Source organism: Fundulus heteroclitus, chromosome 19 (genome assembly GCF_011125445.2).
Source record: "Fundulus heteroclitus isolate FHET01 chromosome 19, MU-UCD_Fhet_4.1, whole genome shotgun sequence".
NCBI lineage: Eukaryota > Metazoa > Chordata > Actinopteri > Cyprinodontiformes > Fundulidae > Fundulus > Fundulus heteroclitus.
The window spans coordinates 32,794,447-32,816,121 of NC_046379.1; the positions used below are offsets into that span (position 1 = coordinate 32,794,447).

Genomic DNA, 21,675 nt, shown 5'->3' on the forward strand with positions numbered 1-21,675 from the left:
TTATAATATGCTTATAATGACAATGAAAAAAATCTTAAAAAATTTAGTTTAGCACATTTTCCCAAAGTAAGAGTTGTAGTAAAAACTAGATGAGGGTATCTATGTATTCTACAAGTTTGGTGGCACTAAAATGATCTATAGTGTAGTCATTGCTCATTTTATACTTATTCTAATAATAAAATAGGTGCCATTTGCCATTTAGGCTTTGGGAAATTCCTCAAAAAAATTATTATTTTCAAATCAAATAAATGTGGTATGATATACATGAGATCAGATACATATGAAATTAATTTGATAATAATCCACCTCTCCTTGGTGACGCTGTTGAATATTTTTCTGTGATTATTTTTCTGGTGTAGCAATTTGCAGACGGTCCCTAAGCATCTGCGGAGCAGCGAGCTCTGCATAAGGTCCAGTGTAATTCTCCCAGCACGGTGGGAGACTCGTTTTGAGGAAACTACGGTTGTAGCTCACTGTCTGCCTTGCTGTGGTTACAGAGAGGTGTCTGTTTTGCAGAATAAATCATCCGCCAATGAGTTATTGATCCAGAAAAGCCGTATCTATGAATATCTTTCTAACTTTACTGAAGTTGCAAACAGCTATTTCCGGGTCACGTAAACTGTGCCGATTAAATATTAAAATCAAACTCTGCCTTGCTGTCCGTTTTTCCATTTCGTGTTTTTGAACTGAGCTGAGAATTGAAATATGAAAAACCAATCCTTTTTTCGTTTTTGATTTAGCCATAAGAAACAAAACAAAATAACCAGTCAATTTTTTATTTTTTGTTTTTTGATTTGCAATTGAAAATAGCAAGAACGAATGATACACGGATTCTCCATCTTTCCTTTGTTGTCTGCTCTCATAACGAAATTGGTAGTTTGAAGGCATCAACTTTATCATAATAGGTGCCTTATATGACCAAGTTTCTTTTAAAAACATAACATCAAGGTTATGGTCAGTAAAGAAGTCACTGATTAAAATAAGTTTCCCTGACAAAGAGCTTCATTCCACACGTCATGAGACTACTAAACTCCCAATAATACTGTCATGTTTGCTTTTAAATGTTTGGCCCACATGCAGAATACACTCGGTGAGACAGATCAGATTTCACGGGTTTTATTTTCAAGAAACAACGGGGAGGACGAGAGCTAATCTGCCACAGCAGACGCTGGGGCACACGAACGGGGACCAGGGAACCGGAACACACTACGGAGGAGAACAAACGGTTAGTCCACGGAAGAGAGCCGGCGGAAATCAGCTAGGAGCGTAAGCTTACCACGAAGCGCTGGGAACCTGACCAGGGAGGGGGCAGTGCGGTCTCAGCCTAGCACACGGTGGAGGAGACGGGTGTCCGTGGGAAGCTGGGGCAGGAGTGGGTCCGAGCAGCACCGGGGGAATCCAAGGGGTCAGAACAGCGGGAGGAACCAGAAGATCGTCAGAGGGGTACCTTGTGTCCGGAGAAGCTGACTCAGAGGGTAACCAGTGGAGCACGAGAGGGATCACGGGAGCACGGGAGAACTCGCAGGAGCACGAGAGGAGACGTCAGAGCTCAGGGAGTGAACCTAGGAGACACAGAGGACTGTCTTAGTCTGCGGAAAAGGTAAGTAGGCGAAAAGCCGTGGCCGATTGGTCATACCACAACGGTAACACTCTGGCATCCTCCCGCTGTTCGAGCGCAGTTCTTATAGCGGGGCCCGGTGCTGCTCAACTGCCCGCAGGTGTGCGTGCTCCGCCCAACAGTCAACCCCGAACACCTGTGGAAGAAGCAGAGACGGCAGAGCCGGCAGCGCGCTGCCCGGCCCTGCCGGCTGAGTCCTGACAAATACCCCCTCCTATACATACAAAAATAGACACTTTACATGGTCACTGTGAACTCTTTTGTTCTGTTCATTATTGCAATACATTATGTGCTGCAACTATACTTGCATCAGGACTCAGTCAGCAGGGCCGTGTAGCTTGCTACCGGTTCTGCTGCCCTTTCTTTTTCCCACAGGTGTTCGTTGTTGGCCAAGTGGGCGAAGCCCCCACACCTGCGGACGGTTGAGCAGCACCAGACTTCTCCATTTAAACAGCACACTGACAGCGGGAAGATGCCAGAGTGTTACCGTTGTGGTATGCAACCAGTCGTGGCCTCTAGCTTCGTGATCTCAACAGAAATTAAACACTCTTACCTTTGTGTCTACCAGGTTCCTCTGTGCTTCCGACGTCCTCCTCCTGTTTCAAACACCTCCAAGTCCTTCACTCGTGTCAGCTCCTCACCTGAGCTCCTCTGGGTTCCTCTTGAGTCAATTCCTCATTCACGGATCCTGCTTCCTTCGGACATCTACTGGTCTCTTCCGCTGTCCTGGATCTCGGATTCGCCGGTGCTGCTCGGACCCGTTCTCGCCTCCGCTCTCTGGTCTCTCGGACACCTGTGGTTCCACCACCAACCAAGCACTGAGTCCACACCTCCTCCTCCCCGGTCCGTTTTCCCCACTCAGTGATTGCTCCGGTCCCGTGTCTTCCTGGTTCCCGTTCCTACTCAGCTCTGTACGAACAGATCCCTCTTTGTGATTCTCATAAATAAACTTTTTTCTAATCCATCTGTTTCACGAGTGTATTCTGCATGTGGGCAAAACACATCAAGCCAAACATGACAGCTCCATTCATATGGTCTTACACATACTTTTTCTGTGTATATGAAATGTCCTTTTTGGTTGGCTGCTGCATTACTGATAAATTACATAGTTGTAATGTTTCTCTTTTGTCTTCTGTTGTTACTCGGAGCCTTGCAATGAAATTCCACTCAAATGCACATTGTGAATGTGCAGTTGAATTACAATAGTGTGTTTATGTCTATGTCTTACATTTTCAAAACTGGCCCATTCCTCAACAATCAACAAGGATCAACTTGGATCAATAGAAATCAACTTTCTTAACTTGGTGTCGACAGTTGATGTGTCAGAGGCAGATGCCAACACCACCTACAAGACACTCTTTCATTTAGTATTTTCAAAATACTAAAGTCTATGGAAAAAAGGGTTCAATCTACTGCAGCTGCAGAAATAATAAAAGAAAATTGCAAACTCACTACTAAAAATGACTGACTGTAGCCACTTAAATGGCTCTTAGTGACATAATTTTTTGAAAAATCTTAGAATTTCCAGAATTCAAAGATTTTTCTGAGAATTTTATCTCAGTAAGTAATTTATTCAGAAAGCCCCCAAGGCCTTATGAAAGCTAATGTTAGTGAGGAGGACTTTTAGCGAGCCTAAGAGTGTCTTAAGTAAGGACGATGGCGGTTACAGAGAGCTATTTGGCTGAACCACCACCTTAACATTGAAGAAAATGAGCACATAAACTTCTTTAACAATCATACCATTACTAATATGTAAATAAGATAAACTTTAACATCCACATAGGAGAAAATGTATTTGTTTAATCGGCTCGATGGGTTAAAAGCATGACTCTAGTAATGTAATTCTATTGAGGACAAATAAATAATAAGAAAAATATTGAGTAATGATGTCTAAATATCTCATATTTTTATTGGAAAAAAACACAATATAATGCTTTCAAACATGGAAATACAATTTACATTTTCCCTTTTTCTTTTTTTTCCTAAACATATGCATGTGCACACGGAAACATATACACACAGAAAAACGAAGATAACTACACAAAAACAAAAAGAAAACCCACTTTAATAAAAATGTAGAAAAAAATGATTAAATTGAATTACAGTACCGTGTAGTAAACAATAAACAACCCCCCACCCACGCCCCCACTCGGCTCAAATCAACAAACACACATAGTACTGGTTATTTGTTCAACATAATAAATACAACAAAAACAGACACACATTCAATTGGGTACAGGGGTGTCAAACTCAATTTCACCAAGGTCCACTTCAGCATATTGGCCACCCTCAACGGGCCACATTGACTGTATAAATCAGGAATGCCCAAGTGCAGTCCTTCAGACTGCAACTTTTAGATGCGTCCCTGCTAAAAACATACCCCAGACAAAAGGTTGAATTCTTTCATTAAGCCTCATTCATAGGCCTCTACAGCAGGCCTATGAATGAGGCAATGATCCAGGTGTGTTAGAGAAGGAACGCGTCCAAAGTTGCAGAGCATAAATGTATGAAAAACAATGTTAAAAATAAATTAAACAACACCTCATATTGTTAAATAACTGATTTTATGTATTCAAGTGTTAAATATTACATTTCAGTTTGCATGGATGTAAAATTACTGCTCAGTTTAAACATTGCAATACTTAAATCAGTGTGTAAAGATAAGCAGAGAAAGAACTTAAACAAGTTTTGATATTAACTCTAAACTTCACAAAACTTTTTTGTTATTTATTACACAACGACCATGTAACAAAACAATTAAATGATGTTGCCTGTCCTTGAACTCAAAGCTGATCCCTCTTCACCCTGTCACCAACTCACACACATCCTCATTCACCAGCTGTGTTCTGTAAATAAACACAAAACATGTTTTGTCCATGTTTGGTGCTTCCAAACATGGACAAAACACGGGCTGCATGGAGTCGAAGCTGTGGCATCAAATCAGGGGGCAGTAGATGGTAAAAGTCCTCGATTGAAACATCACAGAACTTTGCTTTCATGCCACTGTCGCTTTGAAGCTCAATTAACTCCATCTGAAGGCGGTGGGGCGCACTGCAGACATCGGCGGTGAAAGGATTGGCAAAGATGTCAAAAGCAGAGCGCTGCGATCTAAAGTCAGAAAAGCGCCGATCAAACTCGTTTATTAACAGAGTTAGTTTGGTAGTTAAACGAGCACATGAAAAAGCACCAGGAGAAGAAGCCGAAGCTGATCTGACAAGCAGGAAAGTGGATGAGATTGTTTTGTTCCACCTGGCACTTCCATAGTTGAGTTTGCGCTGGAAAGCTGTGATCATGTCTGACATCTGTGTGATGACTTGTTTACGTCCTTGCAGTTTTTGATTTAGCTGAGCAAGATGCTCAGTGACGTCACATAACATAGCAAAGTCACACAGCCATTTCGGATCGGACAGTTCAGACAAGGGTTTTCCTTTGTTCTTCATCAAAAGATTAATTTCTTCTCGAAGTTCAAAAAATCGTTTGAGTACTTTGCTCCCACTCAGCCACCTTACTTCTGTATGGTACTGCACATCTTCAAGCTCTGAACCCACCTCCTGCAAAAACATCTGAAACTGGCAGTGATTTAGGCCACGCGCCCGAATAAAGTTGACTGTTTTCATGACCTTGGTCATCACATTATCCAGCTCCAGAACTTTTCCACACAGCGCTTCCTGATGGATAAGGCAATGATACCTGATGAGCGGCATCTGATTGTTGCTTTTTTGCATTGTTTCTTTCATTAGTCCAACCAAGCCTGTTTTTCTTCCACACATCGCAGGTGCACGGTCTGTAGTTAGTCCCACCAACCTTTCCCATGGCAATTTATTTTTACAGACAGACTTCTCCACTGCATCAAATATGTCTCGACCAGTTGTCGTTCCATGCAGCGCCACTATATCCAGGAGCTCCTCAGTTACAGACAGGTCTGGCTTCACCCCTCTAATAAAAATGGACAAATGCGCTGTATCCACGTCGTCTGTGCTTTCATCCACAGCTAATGAAAAAGCCAGACAGCTGCCCATTTCTTCGGCCAGCTGTGTCGTTAAATTTCGGCTACCCTTAACTCGTTCCGCGATGGTATTTCTTGACAAACAGACATTTTGAAAAGTCTGTACTTTGTCAGGGCACACCTGCTCACACACCTTTAGCATACACTGCTTCAAAAAAGCATCCTCCGAAAAAGATTTTGAAACTCGACGATTTCTTCAGCCACAATAAAGCTTGCTATCACCGCTGCATCATTTTTGGCTGTGGCTTTTGTAAACAATTTCTGCTGCAATTGCAACCTGCCTCTTTAATCTGCTGCAATTTTTTGTTTTTCTTAAAGGCTAAATTTTGCGTACTTAGCTCCGTGTTTGGTTTCAAAATGCCGATGTATATTGTATTCTTTCACAACGGACACTGTCCCAGAACACAAAAGACATACTGGTTTTTCACCTTGAAGTACAAACAGATATTCGTTTTCCCATCGTTCATGAAACCAATTTGTGCTCAAAACCTATTTTAAGTCTATCAATGAGCTTGTAAAATGGTGCTGGGGGGGAGAGGGCCACATAAAATGATGTAAAGGGCCACATGTGGCCCGCGGGCCTTGAGTTTGACACATGTGGGGTAGAACGTCCAAATTAGTAAAATAAGAAATAAAAGGTTGCCATTTGTGGAAAGATTTGACTGTACATCCTCTCATTGTGAATTTAATTTTCTCAAGCTTCAAAAAAAACATGACATCTTTGAGCCATAGAGAGATAGAAGGATATCTAGCAGATTTCCAATGTAACAGTAAGGAACGTCTTGCTAGTAAGGATGTGAAATCTATAATGTCCTTTTGTGTAGGGTTAAGTACAATTGAGGGGTTAGGGATACCAAATATAGCAATCAGAGAACACGGCTGGAGGTTTACCCCGAGAACAGAGGACATAATAGTAAAGTAACCCGCCCAGAAACCGTTCAGATCAGGACAAAAAAAGAACATGTGGCTAAGGTGACATGGAGAGCCATGACATTTATCACATTTGTCTTCCACATCTGGATACAGTTCAGATAATCTTGACTTGGAGAAATGTGCCCTGTGTAAGACCTCAAATTGAATAAGACCAAGACGAGCACAAGAGGTGGTGGTTCGTACCCTCTCTATGGCCTGTTTCCAGAACTCCTCATGTAATTGTATTCCCAGTTCCCTTTCCCATGTACACTTAAGTTTAGCATTAGAGTGGTTGCTAAACATTAAGATAATATCATACAGCTTTGAAATAATTCCTCTACGATGAGGAACAAAAGAAAGCATGGTTTCCCACTGGTGTTCTGGAGGTAGAGAGGGGAAGTTAGGGAAACACTTCGCCACAAAATTACGAGTTTGAAAATAGCGAAACAGGTGAGTAACAGGGAGGTTATAGCGAGATGCCAAATTGGTAAAACTATCAAAAACACCCTCTACATATAAATACCTAAGTTGTGTAATACCCTTGTCATACCACTCTGAAAATGTCGAGTCCGAAATTGAAGGAGGAAATAGATGGTTGTTATTTAAAGGACCCAAGGTAGATGCAGCCACAAATTTAAAGTGCCGTCGAAATTGGTACCAGATTTTGAGAGTGTTAAGAACCACTTGATTACCTACAAAACCTTCTTTATATACCGATAAAGAGGAATAAAGTAAAGCAGGTATAGAGGACCCCCTACAGGATGATAATTCCAATCTACACCAAGAGGATACAGGAGATTTTAACCAGTAGCAAAGTTTAAGGATGTGAGCAGCCCAATAGTAAGTTAGAAAATTGGGCAATGCAAGACCTCCACTAAGTTTGCATCGCTGCAATAAAGTTTTACGAAGCCTAGGTGGTTTCCCACCCCAGATAAAAGAGCAAATTATCTTATCCAGTGAGACAAAAAAATGTTTTGGCAAAAAAAGAGGAACGGACTGGAATAAAAACAAACATTTTGGTAAAATGTTCATTTTAACAACATTGATCCTGCCAGTTAGTGAAAGAGGGAGGTTACCCCATCTCTGAATATCGGATGTAATCTTTGATATAAGGGGAGTGAAATTAGCAGATGCAAGGCTAGACAGCGAGCGTGTCACATTAATACCTAAGTATTTAAACCCTGATGGACTAAATTGAAAAGGTAAATCTGACAGTTGGATATGACATGCTGCAGTATTGATAGGGAAACACTCACTTTTCGCCAGATTTAATTTATAACCTGAAAAGGTGCTGAAGTTCTCCAAAATTCTTAAAACAGCAGGAATAGAAAATGTAGGATCGGTTATATATAATAACAAATCATCCGCATAGAGCGATAATTTATATTCAATACTATTACGGGTGATTCCATTAAATAAGGAGGAGGATCTTAGTGTAATAGACAGAGGCTCGATAGCAATGGTAAAGAGCAAAGGCGATAAAGGACAACCCTGGCGACACCCACGACCAAGGGCAAAATAATCAGAATAAACATCATTAGTATGGACACTGGCCTTAGGGGATGAATAAAGGAGGCGGATCCAAGAAATAAATTTATCACCAAAACTGAATTTCTTTAAAACCGCAAACAAGTACTCCCACTCTACCCTATCAAATGCCTTTTCGGCATCTAAAGAAATCACAAGTTCAGGGAGTTCAGCCGAATGTTTAGAGTAAATTATATTGAAAAGAGTACGGGTATTAAAAAACAATTGACGCCCCTTTATAAAACCATTTTGCTCCTCGGATATAATATCAGGAAGTACATTCTCTAAGCGGGATGCAACAACTTTAGCCAACACCTTTACATCAGCATTAAGCAGAGATAATGGTCTGTATGAACCACATGAGGTTGGATCCTTGTCTTTCTTGAGAAGAAGAGCAATAGTGGCTTGTGTCAGGGTTGGTGGTAATAACCCACTTTCCAAGGATTCATTGAATACTGATAAAAGCAGCGGTGCCAATTTACCAATAAAAGTTTTGAAAAATTCCATCGGAAACCCGTCGGGACCTGGGGCTTTGTTAGATTGCATAGCGTTAATTGCATTTGATACTTCTTCAAGGGAGAGTGGGGAGTCCAGATGTCTGGCAGTATTGGTGTGAATGACAGGATTCGACAGATTCTGAAGAAATTTGTTCATTAATGTGTTGTCTGTAGGAAATTCAGACTTATATAGTGAGGAGTAAAATGATTTAAAAATAGCATTAATTTCTAGGGGATCTGTAGTAATAGTGTCACAACTGTTTTCAATGCTAGGTATCAGACGGGAAGTGGCCTATCGCCTTAATTGATGTGCCAGCAAACGACTTGCCTTGTCGCCATATTCATAATATGAGCCACGACTGCGTAGCAACAAGCGCTCTGCCTCATTAGTAGAGATGAGATCAAATTCTGCTTGCAAATCAACACGCTGCTTAAGCAATTCTGGAGAAGGGTTTAGTGCATGTCTTCGATCAAGGTTACTAATCTCAGAAGCAAGCACATCAAGCCTAGCATTAATCTTTTTATTAGAAAGAGCAGAATATGAAATGATTTGACCCCTCAGGTAACATTTAAGTGTCTCCCATGACAATGAATAAGAAGAGGAGTCATTACGATTGAAAGATAGGAACTCATCAATTGAGTTTGAAATGAGTTCACAAAATTCTTTGTCTGCCAGAAGAAGAGAATTAAATCTCCAACGTGGTGGGCTACGTTTATAGGTAGAGAACTGGATATCTAATAATAAAGGTGAATGATCAGATATTACAATACCTAAATAGTCAGAAGAATTTACACATGAATTAAGCGTACTGTCAATAAAAAAGTGATCAATCCTAGAATAAGATTAATGTACCTGAGAGAAGAAAGAAACATTTTTAGCAGAGGGATTGCGAGATCTCCATGGGTCAATAAGACCATTGCGTTTTATAAAATCACAGAATGTTTTAGACATAGCAGATTGAGTCAGATTGCGAGGATTAGATTGATCCAAGATCGGGTCAAAAACACAATTTAGATCCCCTCCAAGGATCAGTAGGTGTGTGTTAAGAAAGGGGATGTTACTCAGCAAACCATTAGCAAATTCAACATCATCAAAGTTCGGGGCATATACATTTACCAACAAAACCTTTCGATGCATTAGGGTACCAGCAACCATGAGGTATCTGCCATTCCTATCAGCGATAACGTCAGTGGATGAGAACTGAACTTTTTTATTAATTAAAATGGCGACTCCTCTAGCTCTCGAATTAAAGTTAGAGTGGAAGACTTGACCCACCCAAGGGCAATGTAATCTAAAGTGATCTTTAGTATGAAGGTGAGTCTCCTGTAAAAATACTAAATCAGAGTTTAAACGTTTCAAATGTGCAAAAACCTTAGATCTCTTAATAGGATTACCCATACCTCTGATATTCCAACTGATAAACCTGAGTGGTGTGCCTGACCCAGCAATGCTGGGATCTATATTGCCATTAACCATTCAAAAAAACAACAACAAACATGCAAATGTTTGTAAAGAGCCGAGGTGGGACACCCTCCCCTAACAAGCCCCCAAACACAAATACACCCAAAGTCCCCATATAACCACAGAACAAAGGGGACAGCAGTGTTTCCCACAGTAACCAAAAGTTGTCCACAGTAGTGTTGAACAACCCGGAGACAACGCGGAACAAGCAAAAGCATGAGAGGAAAAGAAAAACCTCCCGCCGATCTTGACATTATTTAACAGTGTGCGCGCAATAAAAACACGTTAAATTGAAAAAAACTCACATATTGTATCATCTTGAGGTGAACGTTTCAACAAGACAAGGAAAGTGACCTCCTTAATAACACAAATCAAATTTGCACATAGATCAGATGGGTATAGACAAGCACGTGAAATACCGATCAACAAATAACAGCTGGCCCTCAGGCTGGTCTGAATAGTTGCAGAAAGCTTAACATGAGGTAGTGCTTATCTGATCTCAGGTACAAAATTAGCAAATATGGTATGGCCACGTAATATAACAATATACTAACCTATTCAGTGCTACCAAGCAAAGGACCACCAAGTACTGCACAGGTAGAGAAAAAAGGCTAGTTAGCACAAACTTCGAGGGATAAAAGAACACAAATCAGAAAAAGTATCATAGCTCACTCAGAGATCAAGGATTTGACATATTCGCTGGCTCTCTCTGCTGAAACGAAGTCCTTCTCAACACCATTATATGTGATGCGAGGTCGAGCTGGATGAAACAGACCATATCGAGCACCGTCAATGCCCCGGAGATGGCGTCTAACCTCGTTGAATGCAGCCCGAGCCCGGGCTATCTTGGCGGTGTGGTCAGGAAAGACTGAGATAGTCAAGTCTCCAACCTTAATCTGCCGGAGCTCTCTGGCGCAGCGCAAAATGTCCACACAGTCACCGTAATAGTGAAGTCTGCACACAATGGCTCACGGACGATCACCGGGTTTGGGTTTGGGTTGGAGGGCCCGGTGAGACCGATCCACAAGCGGCTCCTTTACCAACCCGAACGCCTCCCTCAGCAAGGCGGATACAGCAGTAGTGGTACAGGTGTCAGGACCCTCCGGTACTCCCACTATCCTGATGTTGTTGCGCCGTGCTCTGGACTCCAGGTCTTCACATTTATTTTCCAGCTTGGCCACGTCGGCTGTGAGGGACTTGATAGTAGTTTTCATCTCGCCGATGTCATCGGAGCACTCAGTGAGTGCATGCTCCATCTCTCCGACCGTACCTTTTAGCTTGGACATGGTAGCATCGGTAGCAGCTTTATCACTCGCCAGCTGTGTCTTGACCGCCTGCAGGTCGAGCTTGATAGTAGACAAAGCTTCTCCGAGAGTAGCCTGCAGCTCCTTTTTAAAAATATCAGCGATATCTTTCCTCAGCGCGGCCAGCAACTCGAGTTTGAGGGCAGTGGTGTCAAGGTTAGCGTGCGTCGAGGCGACCTCTGCAGGAGCGGACGGCTCACCCGAGGTCGTGGTCGCGGCCTGCAGACCAGGCCGCAGCTGCGTCTGAATAGTGTTACGACTTTTAGAGTTCTTTCCGGACATCTTGCACAGTCCAGAGTAGACATTCCCAGTAAAAAAGTAGTGCAGAGCAAGCCAGGACAAATTATGTGAGTAAAAAGCGCAAGTGAATTAGAATTTAAATCAAAATCGGCAGGAGCCTCCAAACCCACGTCCTACTCCATTAAAGCTCAGCAGCGCCCCCCATGATGTCTAAATATCTGAGAAATGTACAAAAAATATAGCACCAAAAATTGTCATATTATTTACAGAAATGCTCTCAATAATAAACATTTTAGAAGAAATGGAAAAAGTCGCAGAAAAATATATACATAAATGCACACTCTAGACAAGACAAACGATGTAAGAATGTATTTTCTGCATTGTAAATGATATTGGCAGTAGGCTAAATGGTCATATGACCTTTGCTTGTGTGATGCCATCTCCTCTCTCTTGCTGTGAGCACTTTTCACTTTCTAGGCAGGTGCATAAAAGCACTACCAGAATAAAAAAGATAAAACCTTTTATTTAATCAGTTTTTTACACCAAGAATCTATCCTACTTTACAAGCTAACTGGAAAGAAAATGTCAACATTTTGGACCAAAGCAATTCTTTTAATTAGCTAACTAGTTTATTTACCTAAGACAAAGCAAACATTAAACAACATCCTCACAATCTCATTTGTTTTGGTTAACCTCTGACCTGTTTGAGAAACTCCCCTTCAGTGTACATCAGCTATTATCTGGGGCTTTATCTGGAGGTCTGTTTCCATTAGGGCTTTCAAGTGGTCCGTGAAGAGGATTTAAGAGTGTGGTCAGCAAATTTATAGGCCCTTCCATTGAGGGTTCTGATGATCACTGGAAATGTTTCTATAGTCACTTTAGAGAGGCTAAAAACTGATAGAGCAGTGGATTCAAACATAACTATCACAAATTGGGTTTTGTTTTGGTTTATGTTTGTTCATAGTTTTACTTTGATCAGTTTACATCTCTGTTACCAGTTCAGTTCTGTCTCCTCCCAGCAATTTGCCAGCACACTCAACCTGTTTATCTGTCACTCCCCGATCACCAGTTACCAGCCAGTCAGATCTGCTCACCTGTCACCCTCCAGTGACTAACTAATCAGTTCAGTTCACTTCAGTCCCCACGTCTGTTTAATGAAATGTTTATTTCAGGATCGGGAGAGATCAACAACGTACACAAATAAGGATAAATACTGTTTTGTTGGAATAATAATGCACACATTTATTGTTCCCCACAGAATACAGCACATCAAAACAACTAGCTCTTCACACACGTAAAGTAGCAAGCATTAAAGCAACAAGCTTTCAAACAGAAGTGACGCTCAACAGATTCTCAGAATCAGCCCTTACCATTGACACAAACTGGGAGCCCTCAATCCTAGGTTAAGATCAGCGTTCACGATGCCAGTATCCACACACAAACTCACGGCAGACTCACCGGGCTGAGGGCAGTTCCCTCTTTATATACTTGTAAACAAAGAGTCAGATGTGGAGCGAGAGTGGCCATTTCTCCCTCCACAGCTGCCCTGCTTCCCAAAGCATGTTTCCAAAACAGAAACCGTTCCCAGCATCTCAGCAGTGTGCAAAGCAAAATATCATGAGTGCACTCAGAATACAGCAAATATAAGCAAACAATAAGGAATACAGCATCAGTCTTTCCCTCAACACATCGTCATAGGTTCCCACCACAAGTTAAAACAAGTTATAACAAAATAACACATGTTGTTGGCACGAGCATATATGTTGCTCTTAGTTTATGTGAACTCAAAAACAAGTGACAAGTTATATGACTGAGCAGGTTTTCCCATAATACATTATTAAAGAGCAAAAATAATTCTTTAATTATTAGGTTGATATATTAAAGTTTAATATATCAACCTCCCTTTTATTATTTCCACCTGTCACTTGTAATTAGCACTCTGCTCTGTTCACCTCCTTACTTAAACTTCATCCTGCTAGATGCTAACCCGATCGCCTCCTGACATCTGAGCGAGCCTGACCCCTGTATTTGTTTTTCCTGCCTGTCCTGACTGCCTGCCTTTTTTGGCTAAACTGGTTCTGTCTCTGGATTACCGAGTTTGCCTGTCCTCGTCCAGCCTGTCCGCCTATCCATATACCATACCTGATTCTGTTTCCTAACTGTGAGCCTGGATTCGGTTTTGGACTATCTAGCACTTCTGATTACCCGGTTTTGACCTTGGACTTTTATTCGGACCACCGAGTCTGCCTGTCCCTGTTTTTGACAGTTTGTAAATAAACCACCTTAGTCACTCATCCTGCTGTCTGGCTTTAATATTGGGTCCTATGTCTTAGGTTCATGACACATAACTATTCCTTTAAAGTACAAATAGATTTAAAGGTTCAGTTTTTTTAAAATAATGAAAATAAAGCTGGTGCATCAAAATGCATTAGTATCATAGAGAATGCTTAAACATTTTGCAATGAATATGTCTTTGCAGTTTCCCTTTTATTAGCATGTGTTATAAGGGAAATATAAAAGTTAAGGTTATGTTTCAAGCTGTTGTGAAGGTTTTGGAACTTTTATTTTTTTTTAGTGTTGGCACACCCCAGAAAACATTTAGTTCTCTAAATATTTCCATATTCATAGATGTTTTAAAACAATATCACATTGAGACTCTGCTGTCTGTATGGACATGTTTGACAATTTTTCATTCGCCCAGATTGAAATTTGAAATTAATTGTATTCAATTAAGCAGTTTGTTTCTGGTAGATAATGAGACAGGCATCTTTCAAAATAAAAGGAGAATATGGAAATATTTAACTAATTTTATTTAGATTTTGTCTAAAAATTGCATGCTAATAGTTATTTTGTTACTTCTAGATAAGTCACAAATAACTTTATATTGGCATAACAGTGTGATGCCCACTAAAGTGTTATCACATTTGTTGTAGATTTTGTAATTTTATAATTTAATTAATGTTGGAATATTTGTTCAAGGGTTAACCAACCTGTTTTCACTCTCCTTACACTAAAACATTTTAGATGGATATCAAGAGTAATTGTGGAGTTCGCCAGCAGGGGCAGTGTAACAAGTATCGTGACTTTACGTCAGTTTGGTCCGCTTTGCAGCTCTTCCTCTTTCTGCTGAGCGAGCTAAGAAACGGACGTAGAGTTTTCTGTCTCATTGATTTCTCCTGTTTCCAGGTTGGTAGAATACTAAATTAAGTTAAGCAACTGAGTTGCTTAATATGTGACATGTCGCTGAATGTTAAAATGTTCGCTAATAAGACAGTTTTATGAATATAAGGACAGATACGTCCATGTAGTAGTAGCCTCATTTCCGTGCGAGATGACATCACGTGTTGCTACTGCACGTCGGGCAGAGTTTTATTTTTAGCTTCTACTTAATTTTTGTAAAGTGTAAAAGTTTGAAAATATTGTGTTAAATGTGAAAGGCTGATGTTTAAAAACAAATGTTATTTATTTTATTTATTTATTTTAAAAGTGGTTAAAGACAAATTGTATTGTATTTTGGAGTTGTGTTTATTTCATAGAGAACATCGAGTGTTCGTAACAGAGATGGATTTAAATTGTGAATGTGTTAATAAATCCTCTCTCTCTTTCTGCTGAGCGAGCTGAGAAACGGACGTAGAGTTTGCTGTCTCATTGATTTCGCCTGTTTCCAGAGAGAGCATATAAGCTGGTTATGTGGTGCCAGTCCGGTACCTGTAACAACAGCAATCAAACCCCTCTTAGGATTGCAGACTAGCCTTTTGCATTTTTCCACTGATAATTTTTACTAATTATGTTTGATGAGTGTGGTGTGATGAGTGTGAAGTGTTTGAAGCTGGAAGGACTCCTTGTCTTTACTCTAATCTTTAGTTTGCTTTACAGATTCTTTATCTACGGTGGCCGACAGGAGCAAACGCCCTGCAACTTCAGAAAACACGTGCAAATAGGAAAAAGACGAGCAAATTAAGAAACCAACTTCATCAATTTGAAAACACCTGTGCGGCATTCAGCAAACGCGCTGCATATACATAAACGCGATTCAAAAAGAAAACCAACTTCATCAATATCACAACACCTGTGCGGCATTCAGCAAACGCGCTGCATATACATAAACGCGATTCAAAAAGAAAACCAACTTCATCAATTTGACAACATCTGTGCGGCATTCTACAAACGTGCTGCATATACATAAACGCGATTCAAAAAGAAAACCAACTTCATCAATTCGAGTACACGAGTATACACAAGTATACTCGTGACGTCATCAAACCCACAGCTCTTGAGCATTTCTTTAACATTCAAAACTATTTATACACTACACCATCATATCTTATTGAAAATTTTTTTTTATTATTTCTAAAAAGTCTAAAAGATATCTAAAATTGCAGAACTGTGGGTATAAAACCAGCAATAGCGGGAATTTATTTGTTGGGAGTTGTAATTGTTGTAGTTGTAGAGGCGATTGAATATTTTTATTTTTTTTTTAAATCAGCACTTTGTAGAAACAAAATTAGCTATACAAGCAATATTGCTGTTGCTTCGGTCGTTGGTCAGCTTTACCAGCAGGCTGAAGAGGCGGTGGCGCAATTAAGGAGGCAAATCCGAGCAAGACGATTGATGCGGCAGAGCAGGCTCAGAAGGCAGGCTTTGCTCACCCATCTATTGCCAACTGGTAGGCATTTTAAGATTGACAGCCTATTTCCTACTTTTATCTTTAAAAAACATTGAGGATGGTATTAAAAACGTGATTAGGTTGAAATTGTGACTGTTTTTCTATAAATAATTAAAATGAAGACCCAATTTTAACATTAGAAGCTGCATGACAGTAGAGTTAAGCTACTTTATTGCACCTACTGACCTTCACAGCATTGATCATTAAGGGGGGAAAAATCCTTTTTATGTCTGCCCACCTTTACAGTGATTAATCTATAAATTATGTGCAGTTAGTTCAGCTCATTTTTCAGTGAAATGGTAAAAATACCAGAGAAGGGAAGCCATTTGCTACATTTACTATATATTTTACCTTTTCTTTCTTGAGAACTATAATAATCTGCATGTTAAGCAGGTATAGTTTTATGCTGTGAAAAGGTGTCAACTGAAAAAAAAACAATTATGGTAACATTTGGCATTTTTTTATTTACAGGAAGAAACAGAAACAAAATATGTGAGGATAAACACCTCTGTGCCGATCCTCCAAGTATTTTTTTTAATGAAGGGGACCTGAAACCAGCATTCTAGCTAAACAGGGCCACCATCGTCCTCCTCCTTCAGCTGCTGCCCATCCAGAAGGCCCATGGATGGCCACAGGAGATAGAGGTGCTAGTGACCCTCTGCTGGCTGGCCTGCGGTGCATCTTATAGGGAAACAGCTTGCCAGTAAGATCTCTTACCTTCTTGTCCTTAAATAGAGCCAATAATGACACACAACTGAAGACACGGTAGCGTTCCATCTTCTTAAGGGCGCTGGATGTCCGCCTGACGTTTGCCCCAAAAGTAATCGCCGCCTGCTGCATCCTCCACAGTATTTGTATAGAGGCAGGGGACCAGCTTGACTTGTACGATGAGGAGGTCGACCCAGAAGAGGATGACCATCCGGCGGCTGAAAACAGGGAGCTGCTCCAGCTGGCTGCATGTTTAAGTTGACATGACTACACCTGACCTAATGTAGATCAGTTGGAGTCATGTACACATGCTGCTTGATTTAATTATTTTCACTACCTGTAAAAATACATAAAATATTCAGTAAATTAATTTCCATTCCAACTATTTTTAATTGTAAGTTTATAGGCATTGTCTATTTGTATAAGATCTTAATGAGTTATTTATTTGTTTTAAACCATGTTAGTAACTGTTAATTTGTGGAATATATTACACCTTCATTCTGTTCCAAAGATTAAACATTTGTATAAAATAAATGTCTGTTATTTTCATATACTATTATTACTATTGTTTTCTTTCCCCTCTCAATTATTCGTGTCCTTACTCAGAAGAAACTGAGACAATTGTAGATTTTATTTATTTATTAATTTTATATGCTGCTGTCGTCCTTGGGAGACATTTACAATTTATTCCAACAAGTATTGAGTTAATAAAGCAACACAAGTCAGTCAGATAAACACAAAACAAATAAATCATAACCAGCGGTACTACGCACACTACTTGGCCGACAGAAGTGTATTAAAAACAGTCTAACAGCCCTGGCTGCGGGTTTCCCTCGGAGGTCTGCGGGTCACTCTGCTCCGCTCAACGTTGGACTTTTTATTAAAATTACGGACTAACTCTGTAAACGGGACACATAGGGAAGCTTAAAATTATAATGTTCTCGCCTCAAACGATCTTAAAACGTACTTTTGAACATTAACAGCAACAGAAAAGGGAATTTTTAACTTACCGCTGTGAGCTCTGTTTGCGCTGTCTCGAATCAAGCTGCGCCCGCGGTGCATTCTGGGCAAGAATGCACCGCGTTCTTCAGTCTGAAGAAGTTCCGTGGGGTCTAAAATCAGCTGTTCCACTTAGTGCTCCCCCTAGAGGCCTGGAGCACTTCCGTTGTGGAGTTGGTTTTCTTTTTGAATCGCGTTTATGTATATGCAGCGCGTTTGCTGAATGCAGCGAGTTTGCTGAATACCGCACAGGTATTGTCAAATTTATGAAGTTGGTTTTCTTTTTGAATCGCGTGTATATATATATGCAGCGCGTTTGCTGAATGCCGCGCGTTTGCTAAATGCCGCACACACTGCATGAAAAGTGAGATTTTCGTCCCCGTAAACTACCGCAGATCTCCCTCATTTTCGGCAGTTAATGACAATTTGCAACCCGTGCTTGTCGCCGTTTGTCAGTGCCACAAATTGTCGGAACCGGACAATGACGTATGTGGAGAGCGATCAGCTGTACTAATGGCCCTAATTAGCATATGAATGCAGCGAACCCGCGCGGCTGGCCAGGTCTGGCTTGAATAACCTACTCAGTATTGGCTGAAACCACTATTTTCAAACAAGTAAAATCGCTCGTGATTGGCAGCAAAACCACACGTGGCCAGGCCAGGCTTGAATGTTCTTACTCGTGATTGGTTGGCATATATATATATATATATATATATATATATATATATATATATATATATATATATTATGCTGTATATTCATGTTATCCCACACTACTACACTATTATTAGGCTACCATCAAGGACATGAATGAATTTATACAGGAAATGAACATTTGCCAGGAAGATGTTTATGCAAAGAAAGAGCTTTATTAAAACAAACACAACTATATACAACGCGAGGATCTGCCCACACATGCGTATCCAAAAATTACAACTCCGTGAACTGTCCGTTTTCCTCCTCGGGGTTGGAGGTAAATGCTGGCAGCATTCTCTCCGAGGCAGGTCCGTTGTGCAGACGCCTACTGTGCGTGGCTCTGTACTTCGGCGTCGCCTCTAACCGCGACTGCAGCTTCACACAGAGTTCAGAGAGATCCAGCCTACGAAATGACGGCGGCAGTACAATCCATCCAGAGACCCCGCCAACGACGCCATCTTCTTCGCCAGACATGAGGTCGACGGTGGCGGACTTCCAGAGTTCCACTTCCTCATCCGCCAGCACACCCTGCCTCGATTCCAGCAGCTGTAAAAAAAAAAAAAAAAAAAAACAATGAATCAGTACTGTGCGATGGGATGCACTGCGTATGGAAACAACACATCTACAGGGTTTCCCGCAGCGCTATATTGGCGAGGCGGTCAACATGTGACGTTAACATGCATTTTTTTGTTGTTGCTTTTGCGCGTGCGTGAATGGCAGGGAAAAAACACATGGATACCCCCCGCTCCGCGAGTCGGTCTGCGCAAAACGTGTCGCCCCCCCCTCCAACTCACCGCCTCGCCTAAAGCCGGGCGTACACTGTACGAGTTTTTCAGTCGTGGTACTTATATACATCTCAAACTGTGCGACGGAACCGCGGGGTTTAAAAAGTTCACCGCTCACGATCTGTGCGGCGCGACGCTCGGACGAGACCGGACTGCTCACACTGTACGTCGTGTTCCCTCTGGGACCGCTCGCTGTGGTGGCAGAGGCAGGCGAGCGACGGTAGGTGACAGGGACCCAGAGCAGGGGTTCGAGCCCAGCTCTGGCGAGGCCCGCAGGAGGCACCGGGCGTCGGGGGAACGGAGGGGAGAGAGAGGAGAGACGAGACGCATCGGCGGTGGGTGCCTGGCCCGCACCCACCCCCCACCCCCCCCCCATCCCCAGCAAGCGGAGGAGTGCCGAAATAGGCGGCCAGCGCGTTGCGCGGACCGCGGAGGAGTGCCGAAACAGGCGGCCAGCGCGTTGCGCAGACCACGGAGGAGTGCCGAAACAGGCGGCCAGCGCGTTGCGCGGACCGCGAAGGAGTGCCGAAACAGGCGGCCAGCGCGTTGCGCGGACCGGACGGCTCGCCCTCCCCAACACCGGCCGGAGGTTGCTTCAGGGACGCCCGCTTCCCTCCCTCCGCTGGCGGGGACGGAGAGGAGGGGAGGGCGCACCCTCGTAGCTCTGCTTGAACAGCAGGATGCGCTCACGAAAACCTCACGACAGCCGACTGAATTTCAAACATGTTTGATTTTCACCGATCGTCCGATTCCTGATCGGGAGGTAGTTATGAGAAGCCAGTCCCCCCTCCTCCCCCCCCTCTACGATCAAGCTGAAATTCGGCCCGATTCAAAAAATGCTCGCACGACTGAAGAATCGGCCCGAAAAGGGGAAAAACTCGTACAGTGTACGCCCGGCTTAAGCAAACTCCTGCGGTAAACACTGATCTATCAATGCACCTGAAAAATAGTCACCAAATAAAGTCTTACCCTCTTTCTTCTAGCTCGACTCCGAGCTGAATTCTTGGCAGCTTCAGCTCCTGCGTACCGTCTCATAATACGTCTTACAGGCGGCTGGAAAACAATTAAATGAGACTGGTATGAATAAAAATCAAACGCAAGTCACAGTAACAAGGAAGGAGAAAACAGTAAAACAAGTCACTTACACACAATGTCGTCTTTATCAACATCGTGTAAATCTGGACTTGCAGCTATTGCTCCGAGCAAACAGGAGGTCACCGCCTCATTATGAAGCGTGCTTGGACTGTGAAAACAAAATGTACAGTTATGATCAGTATCTATCCGTATCTATTTCCTTTTACCGCAGAATGAAAGCATATTCTTTAAATCTTACCCATGTTCCGGTTCATAGCGCCTGAGGACATGAACACACAGGAGCGGAGCGCTCAGCACGTTTTTTTTAACTTCTTCTTCTTCTTCTTCTTCGTGTGGGAGGAGTGTGAGTGAAGGAGCGGAAGAGAGAGCGAGTGAAAAACTCTGTTTTGAGTGGGTTTTTCTTACTTTTTTCTGTCCTTTTTCACTGGGTGAGTGTATATATTGTGTATATAGTTGTTTTATTCTGGTTGTTAGGGTTTTTTTGGTGGGTTTTGTGGGGTTTGGTGGCCGTCGGGTTTTGCCCGGCGGCAGGTCGGCGTCTTGAACGCCATGGTGGTGGGTGGTGGTTCTGGCGTCTTCTCCGCGCTGACACGGAGGAACGGCATCAAGGTGGGTGCCGGGTCTCCGTGCAGCGTGGAGGACGTTTGTTTGGCGGTGGGGGAGGTGATTGGACATGGTTCCATCAAGTCCGCGGCACGCATGAACGGAGCCGCGGTGTTGTTTGTTGAGCGGGTTGAGCAGGCGAACCTGTTGGTCGAGTCGGGCATTTCTGTGAACGGCTCGTTCCTTCAGGTGTCGCCGCTCACGCAGCCCGCTACCAGGGTGATTTTATCAAATGTCCCTCCGTTCATTAGTGACGAGTTCCTCGTTAAAGAGCTCTCTCGTCACGGAAAGGTGGTTTCCCCCGTTAAAAAGATTCTGTCGGGGTGTAAATCACCTTTGCTGAAGCATGTTGTCTCCCACCGGAGACAACTCTTCATGATCCTCAACAACCGTGACGAGGAGCTAAACCTGCGTTTCCGGGTGAGAGTGGACGAATTTGACTATGTCTTGTTCGCCACCTCATCCGGCATGAAGTGCTTCGGCTGTGGACAGGAGGGACATTTGATAAAATCGTGCCCAAACAGAGCCGGGGCGGCTCCGTCGAGCTCCGCGGAGCA

General features: G+C 42.4%; 1 protein-coding gene across 2 annotated transcripts; it reads right to left on the reverse strand.

Annotated features, from left to right (window-relative positions):
• Window positions 1-18,828: 18,828 nt before the first annotated feature.
• LOC118567085 (uncharacterized protein C14orf93-like) lies at window positions 18,829-20,918 on the reverse strand. Of its 2 annotated transcripts, XM_036151182.1 has the most exons (4): window positions 20,754-20,918; window positions 20,566-20,663; window positions 20,390-20,473; window positions 18,829-19,181 (listed from the first exon to the last, which is right to left on the reverse strand). In XM_036151182.1, the coding sequence occupies exons 2-4, from the start codon at window positions 20,587-20,589 to the stop codon at window positions 18,870-18,872; spliced, it is 420 nt and encodes a 139-aa protein (XP_036007075.1). In that variant the 5' UTR covers window positions 20,590-20,663; window positions 20,754-20,918; the 3' UTR covers window positions 18,829-18,869. The 2 variants fall into 2 exon arrangements, with proteins under 2 accessions (XP_036007075.1, XP_036007074.1); XM_036151181.1 differs by having other exon boundaries at window positions 20,566-20,918.
• Between the last annotated feature and the right edge of the window lie 757 nt (window positions 20,919-21,675).

What these genes read in the sequence shown, in the direction of transcription:
- LOC118567085 (XM_036151182.1), bottom strand. Translation starts at nt 20,589, where the DNA reads ATGTTGATAAAGACGACATTGTGT. An exon ending in TGATAAAGACGACATTGTGT is followed by an intron (nt 20,474 to 20,565) that starts GTAAGTGACTTG and finishes ATTGTTTTCCAG; the next exon opens with CCGCCTGTAAGACGTATTAT. An exon ending in GTCGAGCTAGAAGAAAGAGG is followed by an intron (nt 19,182 to 20,389) that starts GTAAGACTTTAT and finishes TTTTTTTTACAG; the next exon opens with CTGCTGGAATCGAGGCAGGG.